Below are 13,950 nucleotides of genomic sequence, written 5' to 3' on the forward strand. Positions count from 1 at the left end.
TTACAATTAAACACTTAAAGAAGAGGGCTTTTAAAACTGGTAAAAACTTCGATGAAACTGTCTAGTAATTCTCGTAATAAATCCTATTTGGAAAAAAGGAAATATTTTAGTCATCTCCTATGTTGGAAGTATTGCAATTGCTATAAACAGTATAAGACATAACAAAATATTCTATTAATTATATTAAAAGGATTGAAGAAACGTTTTGTCGCAAAGTAATAACTCCTTTCTAAATTTATGCTTGATAAAATTTCCACCTTTAATTCTCTCTCCTGGTAATTGCGAAAAGGTGGAGTTTTTTCAGAGAGTTATATTAGTATCTCAACATTCTTTGTTCAGTTCACTAGAGTAGTAATGTGGAAGCATTTAAAATAGTTTCGTATGAGTTCTAGCTTTAACGATTACCGATTGAAAGAAAATGAAAGGCAGAGGCTTTCACCAGTTTGGGGGATTGTTCATATATCTTGCCTTTCATTTGCTGCTTTTTCTTCCTTTGTTAGTTTATTCCTTTTTGAGCGACTTCAATTAATTTTTGAAGGTCCTTGTTTTCTGTATGCTGATTTGGTATTTGGAAATATTACAAATGACACAATACAAGTAAGCCGATCTGTATATTTAACTACTAGAATAAAGTATTTCACTAGATATTCTTGGGTGTTTTTTTTTTACCTTGTTCTGAAAATTAAATTGAAAGTATGGCATAGTTGAAACAACCTTAATTCTGGTTTCTGGAAGACTGCTAATACTAATAACTCACTGCAACACAAAGCCACCTGAGGCAAAAGTAGCTGCATATGCTCCTCGTCCTCCCCGGAATTCAAAGCAGATTCTTTACCTTCTCCCATGAAGTTCTGATTTTCTTTAAATCCTTCTCTCTGACCTCTTCCTAGCCCATTTGGGGAAAACTTACTTTTCGTTTGGCCCCAGAGATATAGTCGACAGGCACAATCTTTGGCAGCCTATGACCCTTCATCCGTAAAACTTGGCGTGGTCATCTTAACCTTTCTTTCGTTATAGCCTTAGAAAGCGTAACCGAACCACATTTGTACAGTTTATTGTTTCATATACGGTCAGTCAAACGAGTACATAAGACTATCTCTACACAATTTCTTTGGAAAACATTTGACAAATCTTTCTCAGCCTTTCGAGCCCACGTTTCAAAACCAGACTTGACATCTTTCATTACCGTTGCTTCCAATATTCTGGTCTTAGTTCGCTGGTTTATCTTCCCATCTTTCCAAAATTTATCAGCTGTAAAGAAAAACACCTTGAGCCTTGGCTTTTCTACTTTTTATATCTACAATGTATGCACCATGTTTACTTATAATACTACTCAGATAAGTAAAGCTTTCTAGTTGGTCGACTTTGTCACTTTTCCTAATTCTGAAAAGCTATGGACTGCGTTATCAATTTTTGCCGAAAAATATTTATTTGGTTAATATAAACAAAAACGAAATGAAAATATAAGTTATTTTGAAAGAACTTAGTTTTGAATTTACTATATTTTTCAACTCTAAATTTGTTTATCAAATTGACTTTTCTTTGTACATATTGTCAAACATTTACCCCAGTCTTAGTTTTGTGAAGTTAGATTCAAACGTTTCCAGAATTTAACTTTGCTACTTTTAGGAATAAGAAAATTTTCTGATATTAGAATGTTTTCCTGATGACAGTTTAAATATTAGCTGAATGGTCTTGGAACGGTCTTTCATTAGCCTACATACTTGGCGCACCGCCATTTTTTTTTCCGTTGAAATTATCTGTTTGTTATGAAGGGATTTTTGGTGGAAAATAATTCTGACCTCGATAACACTCGACTTGTCTTTGTTATATGTATCACGTGTAACTTGCACCACATACAGCAAATCGTTCTTAAATTGAATTTACAAAGACGACAAAGAGTTTATAACAATAGCGTTGAAGCAGTATAATGTTACAGGTTTAAACTGAAAAAACATAGATAGCGTAATAGCCTTACTTAGAAACAGTAGATGGTGTGAATGACTATTCTGCATGACTGGTTTGAGTTGCCGGTCTTGCAAATTTCCTGTTGTGTTTTATCTTAAATTTATATCTCATTTTCTTTTGAAACATTCTTTATGGTAGAAGATATTCAATTTATTCACTCAAATACTTACTGCTAAATGTAAAAAAAAAAACATGCATAATCTGAAATAAACGTCAGACCGAAGACACTGATCTTCAACGGAGTAAAACAATGCACAGACCATCATAATAATTAAAAATTAAGAAACAATAAATAAGACAAAGCATTAATATTACCACACAAGAGAATAAGATTAAGTTTTGTCACTGAGTTATGGCCTTTGCAAAACAAAAGTAATCCGTTTATCTGGCCTCCCCCGGGCCATTCAGCTTGTCCCTAGGTGGCGATAGGGGAACGCTCTACATATACGGAAGCTACTTCCATAGGAGGAACGGGACGAGGGGGGACCTTGTTCCTTGAGTTCAATAAAAAAATCTGGGGAACCCTCACCAGGAATCATGCATATAGACGGAGGAGAAAGAATGCCCCTCAAATGTACACTCAAAAGGGTCCACTGGTTTTTCCACAAGTTCCATGAGTTGCAAACCTTCTCCCAGTAATGGGTTAAATTGCATGGTGATGCAGAACACCATCGCGGGAGGATCCTCTATAGGAGGACAACTGTGGCAGGGCGTAAGATCTATGGACAACGGCCTCTGCAAAGGGCTGCCTAGACCTTTTCGGGGTACCTGCAAGACTGGGGACCTTGCGGTCAACTCTATTCCCACTTGAGGAGTGGCGCCCCTCGAGGAAATTATAGCCTAGTAAACGACACAGCATTCGCACGGGATTCTGACTAATGGACAATTCTTCTGGGCTTGGTATGTTTTGTTGGGCGTCTTTGGGCTGAAAAGCCTCTTCCTAGCTAATTTATCTACTATGGGCTGCCTTCCCGTAGCAGCATAATATTTGTAGGCATGAATATATAACGAGTCGGAGGTAATAGGCTTGAGATTGCCTATGCAGGATTTTAAATCTTGATGATAAAGGAGCATTATCAATCGTTGAAAACCATATTATGACCAAGATGAGCTCACGACTGCGCACAGGTTCCATTCCTGGAGGCCTCAGCAATTTCTTTCTGTCCGGTTCTAAGCCGCTTTAAGTACTTTGTGGTTGACTTGAGAAAATGTGTGATCTCCATCCTGCACTGGTGTCCGGGATCCGGGATCGTTGCTTTCCTGATGTCAAAATAGTTTCAATGATTTAAAGAACATGAAAATTGGAACTTGGAATGTTACGACGTTAAGAAATGACTATCGTATCGACATTTTGACTGGCGAATTCAGACGATTCGAACTGGATTTATTAGGAGTTTCAGAAACTCATACCCCAGGGGTAGGAAGCATTAAATTAGGTGATATAGAATTTGTTTACTCAGGCAGGAAGTATTGGGTACACAGACAAGGAGTAGGGCTCATGATGCATAACGAAGCTGATAAGTCTTGTTTAGATTGGGAAGGTATTAATAATAGAATACTAATTGCTCATTTTAATACTAAAAAGTTCAGGGTATCAGTTATAGAAGTATAAGCCACTGTAGAACCGACTGACGGAGATACTAGAGACTCAGATGAATTTTACTTACAGTTACAGGAGCAAATAGACAGGGTCCCAGGTAGAAATTTGATGTTATTACTGGGAGATTTCAACGCCCAGGTTGGTAGAAATACGGATAGATGGTATCTCAGCCTAGGTAAATTTGGTGTAGGAAAAGAAAACAGAAATGGATACAGACTTTTGCAATTTTGTAGGTATAACAATCTAGTTATAGCCAATACGGTGTTTGGTCATAAAATGGCTCATAAGCTAACATGGTATTCACGTGGGAGTAAGACAGCGAACCTTATTGATTATGTTATAGAAAACCGAAGACTAGCAGGATCAATACAAGATACTAGGGAATAGGAGTGCTGTTATTGATGTTAAAAGTAAAGATCAACATCTAGTAGAATCTAGGGTTAATTTAAAGTTGAAATTTCGGAAGGGTAACTACCTCCCGGGAAGTTATGATGTTGGTAGACTCCAGGATAAAAATTTGAGAAAAACTTTCTAGGAACATTTGAATACTAAACTTGAGAGCTTAAAATTTGACAATGTGGAAGATGGTTGGAATAATTTTAGAAAAATAATTGGTGAAGTTGCTGAAGGTGTATTAGGGAAGAAAGTTAGAACTGCAGCTAAGAATATTAGTGAAAAAGCCTTATGTTTAATAGAAAGGAGAAAGGACTTGTACAAGAATTATCTGAGTGATAGATCACATAAAAAAAAAATAAATGTAAGGAAAGTGGAGAAAGCATTGAAATATGAACTAAGGAGGTGTGAAGTGGAGGCCATGGATAAAATTGCCGAGGATTTAGAAGATGCAGCTAGACGGCATAATAGTAAAATATTGTACTGGCACGTTAACAAATTGAGAGGTAGTAGTCAATCCGGACTTGTCCCAGTTAAAGATAGGAATGGGGTGGCAATTAGCGATAAGGAAAAAGCTATAGCGAGATGGGCCGAACATTTTGAGAACTTGCTTAACTGAGATAGAGTTGCAGGAAAAAATATAGAGGAAAATGAAAAAGTTTGTGATCCTTTGGATGTGAAGGAAGATTTGTTTTGTGAGGAGGAATTAGCAACAGTACTAAAAGGATTAAAAAATAATAAGGCTGCAGGTACTGATAGGGTGGTAAATGAGTTTTTCAAATATGGTGGCTCTGAGGTTAGAAACAAGCTACTGAAGACTATGAATATCATTTTCGAAAAAAGGGAAGTACCTAGCGATTTTAGGAAAACCTTAATTAAGCCACTGTATAAGAAAGGTGATAAAAGTGAGTGTGGTAATTATCGAGGCATTAGTCTGGTCTCTGTAGGTAGCAAATTGCTTAGTAATATGATATTTTTTAGACTGAGAGATGCCGTAGACAAAGTTTTAAGAGAAGAGCAGTGCGGTTTTAGAAAAGGTAGAGGATGTGTTGACCAAATTTTCACGCTTAGGCTAATAATTGAGAAGTGCCTAAGTTTTCAAACACCTTTGGTCCTCAGTTTTATAGATTATGAGCAAGCTTTTGATTCTGTTGATACAAGAGCTTTGGTAAACGTCTTATCCATGTATTGTATACCAGACAAATAAATTAAAATGATTAGTCTTGTATATAAGAATAAAACGGTTGCCGTTAATGTAGGAAATGAGATTAGTTGCTGGTTTCGTATTAAATCTGGAGTTAAGCAGGGTTGTGTTCTATCCCCCTTTATATGGATTATTTTGATGGACTTTGTTTTAAGGAGCACAGGAAAGGCAATGGCAGACCACGGAATCAAATGGGGAGGGAAAAGTCTCCTGGACTTCGATTATGCTGATGATTTAAGCATCCTAGATGAAAGTGTGAGCAAAATGAATGAAGTTTTAGAGGTTTTGCGAATTCAGGGTGCTAGTATTGGTGTGAAAATTAATGTTAGGAAGACTAAGTCCCTAAGGCTAGGGATAAGAGAAGATGAAAAAGTGGAGTTGGGTAATAAAAAGATTGATCAGGTGGGCAGCTTCACTTACCTTGGTAGTATTATTAGTAAAGATGGTGGGAGCAGTAAAGATGTTAAAAATAGAATAGCCAAGGCTCAGGGTTTTTTTCACAGTTACAAAAAGTCTGGAAGAATAGGAAGATAAGTCTGCCAACCAAGATTAGAATATTCGAAGCTACAGTGATGACAGTTGTCAAATATGGCTCTGAAGCATGGACGTACCGAAAAGCGGATGAAGATTTTCTAGATATTTTCCAGAGAAATTGCTTAAAGATTGTTCTGGTTACCCGGCTGACTGACCGTATTTAAAAAAATAGGCTATACGAAAAATGTCGTTCAATACCGCTTTCTAGGTCTATAATGAAAGAAAGGTTGAGGTGGTTAGGGCATGTTGTGCGGATGAAGGATGACAGATTGCCGAAGATTGTTCTTTTCGGCCAACCATCTAGGGATAAACGGAAAGCAGGTCGTCCCCGTCTGGTGTGGTAGGACGTCATAAAGAAAGATTTAAAGGAAATGGGAACTACGTGGGCGGGTGTAAAAAGCGAGGCTTTGAATAGATTGGGGTGGAGGAGGAGCGCGCGTAGCTGTGTTGGCCTCAGGCGGCTTTGTGCTGCGATGAGTTGTTAGTAGTAGTAGTAGTAGTTTGTAGAATAATACCTAGAGAAAAAAAGCTCATTATGTAAATTTGCTTTTCGAAAAAAAGTATAATTGTCCACAATGAACTACTGTCTCCGTAGTAAGAGGGAAGCTCTCGCCCCTTCAGCACACATACTGGTCGCTTCGTTCTAAATGAAGGGAGGTCATAATTTGAATCCGTAATCATCTGAATGCCCATTCATCGGATTTGAACTATCTGTCGTGGAAAATTTGAAAACACTGGCCCAGTGCTGCGATGTTAAAATTTTAATTTGTTCCAAACAAAGCTATAAAAATGCACCTTCAGAGAAAAAATATACCAGACAACAAAAGTTTTTTTCGCTATGCGCAGCACATGCATCACCCTTCGAACAGTACTATCTCAGGGTGGCGAATGTGGTCTTCACAGAAAAGCTTTTCAATGTTTTATTAAAGGTTCATGCAAATGTTTGCATACAAACGCAATTGCAGCTTCAAGCTCAGGCACCCCTCTACCTAAACGTAGATCCACCAGCCCTCTTCCTAAATAGCTGATGTACAACTATATGCTACTCCACTTGTATTATGAAACCTCAAATAAATGAACTTCGTTAAATGAAGACTTAAGATAAATGTCTATGCTAAGTGTTTATTCTATTCTATACAGTATAGAATGTCTGCATGTATAGGAACAAATGGTCCATGACGTGGTATCCAAGCCTCTGAAATTAGGAGCTCAGTACCTTGTTTTTAGGTAATTTTCTTAATTTTCTAATCGATTGGCTCTCTTAGAATTTCTGACTCGATAGCTTTTTGTCAGAATCGTTGTTTTGTGACATAAAATGGCAGAAAGCGCCACTTTGTTGTTCTACAACCTTTTGCTACTGAAAAGAGGGACTAGAATGTTTAATTTCCTTTTTAAAGAGCCTTCTCCCCATGTTCTATGACCTTTAGTTTGATTGGAATAAACAAATAAAACAACACCCGTGACCAGTCTTCTAAAAAAAAAAAAAAAAAGACCAGTCTTCTCAAAAAAAAAAAAAAAAAAAAAAATCAATTTTTGTTGATAGGAGCTTGAAACTTCGACTTAAGGGTTTTCTGACATCCTAAACTTGATGGTCTTACTTTAACCAAGATCACTCGTCCTTTTGAAAATGCACTTTTCATAAAATCAGGCAAATTATTTCAGACTTGTAATTTGTATTAATTAACTTTATTCAATTTATTAAATACTACAATAAATACATAAATACACTTAACGCTAGAGGTCCCAAGAAGCATAGCTTGTAGAGATCTCGTATCAGTCACAAACTCCACCCAAAACAAATCAAGGAAGGAAAAAAAATACAACAATATCTCAAAAATATAAACACAATGCGAGACAAATCACAAAAAAAAAACAAAAAAACAAACAACTGCTACACAATAACCTTTGACTTAATTTTATCCAAACTGAAAATTTCCTGTAATTTATTAAAATTCCAAACCATTAATAATATTATTAAACAACGGGGTTCAAATCTCATTCAACATAATAAGTGAGGAGAAAAGAAAAGAAACTATATAAAGTAAAGCGGAAAAAACAGATGAAGCAAAATGAATAAAGAAATAAAGAAAAAAAACGAAATTACTTCAAGCCTTAGAGAATATTTTTCTGCAAAGGGAAGAACAGGTTTTGATAAGAGAAAGGTCACTGGGAATAGAGTTCCAAACAACAATTGCTCTATAAATTAGTGACATCTGAGCCGTTGATGATACCTCTTCAGACAACTGAAATTAGTAAACAGACCTCCGAAGCAAAGTCGGGTACTTATGTGCTGAAGCTAGAACGAAGTTAGATATGATATTTGGTAGAAGCAAAAAATTGATGGCTCGATGAGCAAGTTCTGCTTCTTGATAACCGCATCTAAGGCATCTAGACCTGTATCACTGTAAAGATCAGCTGTAGGATAGAGTCGGGGAAGGCAAAAAGTTGCCTTCACCGCTCTATTCTGTGCTGTTCGGAGTTGCCGAAGGGAAGAATAGTTAGTATTGCCCCATACAGTGCAGCAATAAGAAAGATAAGGAAGGACAAGGGAATAGTAAAGAGATAGCATTACATCAGGAGGAAGAAATTGATTGGCACGATGAAGCATAGACACTTGACGAGAAATTATAGAATGTGTATAGGAAATATGGGTTTTGAAAGAAAGAAAACAATCAACATGCACACCAAGAAGTTTAACACAAGAGCACTTGGGAATTATATCAGTGCCATAAAAACAAAGATTGTTGGGGAAGGTTCAGACATGTGGTATGGGGTTCAAAAATGAATAATGCTACTCTTAGAGCTATTCAACAGCATCCCGTTCTGCTCACTCCAATCATGCACATGGTTGAGCAGAAGCTGAGCCTTAGCAACAGCAGAAGGCAGATCATTAGAAACCACAAAAAAATTACTATCGTCTGCAAACAAAGCAGTGTGAGTATCAAGGCTGGGAGATGAAGGAAGGTCATTAATATAAATAAGAAAGAGGAGTGGTCCCAAAACTGAGCCTTGAGGTACCCCTTTGGAAACCGAAGCTAGATCAGAATATTTCCCATCGTAACACACAAACTGAGATCAATTAGACAGGTAAGATTTAAACAATTCAAAGGCAATTTCCCGAACTCCAAGTAGAGATAGTTTTCCCAGTAAGACAAAATGATCTACCATGTCGAAAGCTTTATAAAAATCAAGAAATATTCCTAGGACACAACGACCCTTGTCTATGTTAACACGCACGAATTCCGTAACGTCAAATAGAGCACATGCAGTAGAGAGTTTAGGTCGGAAGCCATGCTGGTGATCAGACAGAACAGAGTCGCTTCCAATTGAAGCACCAGTAGACAGGAATAAAGAAGCCTCTTATGCACAACTTTGTCAAGTAATTTTGTGAAAATTGGGAGAATTGATATAGGTCTATAATTTGACACTAAGCTGGGGTCACCCTTCTTAAAAGAGGGAATACTTTTGCAATTTTAAACGAATCAGGGTATGCACCTTTTGAAATAGATAGATTAAAAATATGGGTAAGAGGTTCAACAACATAAGAAGAAAACAGAGATTCGGGTGATTTAAGAATAAACGAGTCATATTTCGGTTTTCTCAAAAGAGAAGCCGATACTTTAGTATTCCCTGAAATAAACCTTGAACCACTTTCCCAGTCATCTAATCAAACACGTGAACAACCCCTTAGGTCTCAAAGGGTGTCTGCAAGAAATGCATTAATTAAAATCTGAAATCAAATTACTAAGCTTTCCAACTTAATTAGTGGCTGGTTTGTTTTGTTTTTTGAGTGAATGAATTGGGTCCTTCTCTCTGTCAGTTGTTTGCTAGTATCCATTGATGGCAGTTCATATTTTTTTGGATTTTGTGCAAATCGCAGATATTGGTGAATAACTAATTTTTATTTTTGTTAGGTATTTGGCTTTATTTCTTTTAATTTTCTCCTTTTATTAAGTTTTATTCATATTTTAAATTTTTTGTTTTTTTGTTTGGTTTTTTGGTTCTTTTTATATTGATTTTCCGCGTTTGTTTTTTGTTGTTGTTTTTTTTCTATTAGGTATTTTCCTTGGATACATCGTTTCGTTTTGTGCTGAAGAAGAGAGGTGTTTGTCCTCTCGAAATATTCGCTTTGTTTTTTCAGTATTTTCATTTGGCCTATAAAAACCCCATTTTTGCTCGTTTTTCTTTCTTTATGTGATACACACTTCTATTATTTACGACTGGATCAAAAATCTTGTCAAGATCTGAACGTCTCACAACATTAAGATTACTTCTTAAAAAAAGGGATATACCACCAGAGCACTTAGTTAGAGATCTAGTTGAGTGGTATGCAGAAAAACCTGGTATGTCATACACAGACACATCATCACTTGAATACAGCCAGGTCCCTGTGAGACCTACTACATCATAAGGGCAGTTGATATCACCAATACATTGCAGAACATTATTCCATTTGTACCTTAAACCTTGCCCATTCAAAGTATACAAATTAAAGTTTTTAACAGAAGACATTGAGGACAGCACTTTTTCAAAGTAATGTTGATAAGAATGGTAACAACAGTCAGACTGATGGAGATTTTAACAGACGATCATTTTCACTATCATCACTAGATACAAAAGGTGAATGAAAACACACTGAATCAAGAAGAGAAACTTTACTTAGGAAACATAAAGTATCATCCATTTTCATTATCAAATATTAGGAAAAGTGGTTAAATAGATAAAGATTAATTAGTGTGGACAGGAAGAATACAGCATGGAAAATAAGTTAAAAAAACAAACTGCATGTAATAATTTTGATGACAAGGGAAAAAGAACAAGCCAAAGAAAAAAAAAAGGAAAATTGACAAAAAAATAACTAAGCAGATGAAATTTTGTTGTAAAGAGAAGAGTTATGTTAAGCAGCACTAGTCATTCTGAAACAATAATGGCAAAAGATTCTTGCAAAACAGGAAGGGCATTAATGTCACCAATGGATGATATTTTGAGTACCCTACTTCCGCTTTTAACAAAAATATCACCATTCACAGCCCATGCATTATTCCTACCACAATGGGCTTTAGCTTGTGAAAGTAAGGTACGCCTAGGTTTAGTCAATGGCTCATTAATGACCACGCCAGATCCTTTCAGGTTCTTTTTATTTTTGAGAAGCAAGAATCCTACTCTCAGGTTGCAGAACTCAATATTAACTGGTCAATTATTGTTAACAACTCGCTTTCCGATACATTTCACAAACACAAAGTCTCTGTTTAAAAGACTAATGCCAGGAAACTTATCTTGGCAAAGTGACAAAAACTTAGGTTCATGGTTGTCAAATGTAGTATCCTCAGGTAATCCAAATACAATGAGTTAATTTTTTAATTCTTGCTGCTTAAGTTGATCAGTTTCAGCAGTAACATGATCAGCAAGCTTTTTTTCAATGTCTGCAATTTTACCAGAAAAGTCCATTGCTTGAAGCTGTGTACTGACCATCTGTTTAATGTCTTCCTGGATGGACCCTGAAATCAGGTCCTTTACTGTCAAATTAAGGTCAACTTTGTCACCTTTCATAGACAGACCAAGGGATTGAACTTGTGACTGAATGCTCTTTGTAACAGTGGTAAGCAGGGATTTAAAGACATTTTCTTCAATGGAGTTTGCCATCTTCTTCAAATTAGTAATATCTGTCTGAATATCAGGTGTTGCAATGGCAGAATTACTTGGGTTAGCAGGCCTAGAATTAGCAGCAGCAGATTGGCTCCTGGTATACATTTCAAAGAAGCAATATGAGCAAAGCACGGCAGAATAGAGAAACGAAGCAAAATTCAGGAATCAAGCAAATGCTGAGTAGCTGCAGGATTGATGGATATTAGTAGAAATTGCAAAGAAGCTTACCCTTAAAATCCTATATTTACCATTGGGGCATCGTTGGATATACTTGTCAGTTGTAATAGGGACAACTGATGAACCCACTGGTACAAATAGTTGTTGTTTCTTGTTAAAAACCAATGAGATATAATTCAGCACATATGTCTCGAATTTTGAATTTAATTAATTTAATTAATCTTATATATTTAAAAATAAGCATAAAAACCCGATTCTTTTGGTGTAATTACTGCGTTGATCACTACAGATTGCTTTATTTACAGACATAGAGAAAATGCATTTTATGGTCTTACTCTAATCGAGATCATCCGTTCTTTTGAAAACGTACTTTTCAGAAAATCAGGCAAATTATCTCAGACTTATAAAATAACTTTAAACTTAATGAATCTCATATATTTAAAATCAGCATATAAACTCGATTCTTTTGGTGTGAATACTGTGTTGATCACAACGGATTGCTTTATTTAGTCATAGAGAAAAATGTTCATTGTCATGGTAACTTGTGATTGTAATTTATGGTGGGGCAGACCCAACTGGATTGGTGTACCATCAGTATACCATCCACTAGGATAGGGTACCTCATTGCCATGGTAACAAGAAATCTTAAGGGTGAGTTTACTTATGAATGTGTTATAGTATAGTATCCAATATTCTTATAGACCTGGAACACATTAATTAGATCTGCGTGTCATTAACAAAATTAAAGAGAAGAAGTCTGGAGCCTGGTGATTCCCTGAGAGTAGGAAACGTCCTGAGGGTAGGAAAGAGTAAAAAAGCTCCAGAGATTGAACTATATAAAAGATGATCATTAACAGCTTTCCACCTATATCTGTAAAATTTCAAGTCCACGTTAAAGCCAATTCTCAAGTTCACAAGGACTCATTCTATTGAAGAGTTACATTGGAAATACAGTAAGAATAATCAGGCTCATGGCTTCAGCTGTGATGAAGAGTAGGGAATTGAAATATTATCAGAAGCCTGGTGATTCCCTGAGAGTAGGAAACGTCCTGAGGGTAGGAAAGAGTAAAAAAGCTCCAGAGATTGAACTATATAAAAGATGATCATTAACAGCTTTCCACCTATATCTGTAAAATTTCAAGTCCACGTTAAAGCCAATTCTCAAGTTCACAAGGACTCATTCTATTGAAGAGTTACATTGGAAATACAGTAAGAATAATCAGGGTCATGGCTTCAGCTGTGATGAAGAGTAGGGAATTGAAATATTATCAGAAGCTTTCGAAAATTCAATATGAACATGGTCATAGGTTAGACTGAAATCTTCGAATTGCTGGAAATCTTGGACAAACACAAGAAGCTATACGCTAGAAGATATTCATCTTTAGTCCTAAACTGTGTGGAGGACCGAAAATTATTCCCTTCTGAACGATTTTGGATGTTTGATGCAACTAACCTTTCAGTCGCTCTAGAAAATATTGATGTAACGGAGGTTGGTAGATAGTTATTGATAGTAGACATGGATCCCTTTTTCTGGAAATTTAATTAAAGCTCGCCTCCGGCTCAAATGACAGAGTCCAGTGTGTAAAGTCGACTTTTCATTCCTTTGTTTATTTATTAACAACGCTTCTGAACTAAAAAGGTCCTTGTGTCAGCCCTACTGCAGCTGCATCGAACCCTGTGTCACCTTTCTCCATGCGAAGATTGATGAACTGGTGTACCGCAAGACGTATAAAGACAAATCAGTTATGAAGGCAAGGGACTTGGTTATTTTTGCGATAATACGCTTTATCGTGACATTTGGAAAATCATCAAGATCTAAGGCATTCAATATATCTAAATTTTTTAAAACAGTAAAATACAAGAACTGAAAAATAAAATCTTTTCTAAAACACATTCAGTTCAGCGAAATGAAGTGAGAAAATATCAGAAGATAAATGGGTTGGACAGGGCTGGACATGTGGACAGGGAAGATTTCAACCGTTTCGGAATTAGAAAGTAAATACAAAATTACAAGGGTTATTAGTCATCAGTCTATGTTTCCGCTATTCAAAACAAATGATGAAGTGTATCGTCCAAAGTTCAAGAAAAAGACACCCAAAATTCAAACGATATCTATAAACATGAAACTACTTTGGAGACCAGCCTGAAGTAATAGCCCATCGTCCATCGCCCTGGCCATCGCGCCCTATGTTCAGTGTTGCCAAATTTTGAAGAAAACATCCCTCGGCGATCGCCCAATCTTTCAAATTAATTACAGTGTTGCCAGATTTTGTCTCCTTACCCCTAAAGGACTATTAAAAATACTTTAACACAATTACTTTAGAGCAGTGAAGATTCTAAGGGGTCAGATACTATTCTTAAGGATTAAACCATATCTGCTTGACTAGTAGCTCATTTTAAAGCCCTTTTTTTCTCTGATTCATATTAT

At 36.3% G+C, this 13,950-nt stretch overlaps 1 protein-coding gene across 1 annotated transcript in view; it reads left to right on the forward strand.

Moving 5' to 3' along the window:
* The first annotated feature begins 367 nt into the window (after positions 1–367).
* Positions 368–13,950, forward strand: part of LOC148940017 (uncharacterized) — a 45,382-nt gene continuing 31,799 nt past the window's right edge. The window contains exon 1 of the mRNA XM_089106235.1: positions 368–597. Within this exon, the coding sequence (XP_088962361.1) occupies positions 382–597 (216 nt within the window). The 5' untranslated portion in view covers positions 368–381. The remainder of the gene's footprint in view (positions 598–13,950) is intronic.

Source organism: Artemia sp. Qi Xiang Cuo, chromosome 20, assembly GCF_049724085.1.
Source record: "Artemia sp. Qi Xiang Cuo chromosome 20, ASM4972408v1, whole genome shotgun sequence".
Classification (NCBI taxonomy): domain Eukaryota; kingdom Metazoa; phylum Arthropoda; class Branchiopoda; order Anostraca; family Artemiidae; genus Artemia; species Artemia sp. Qi Xiang Cuo.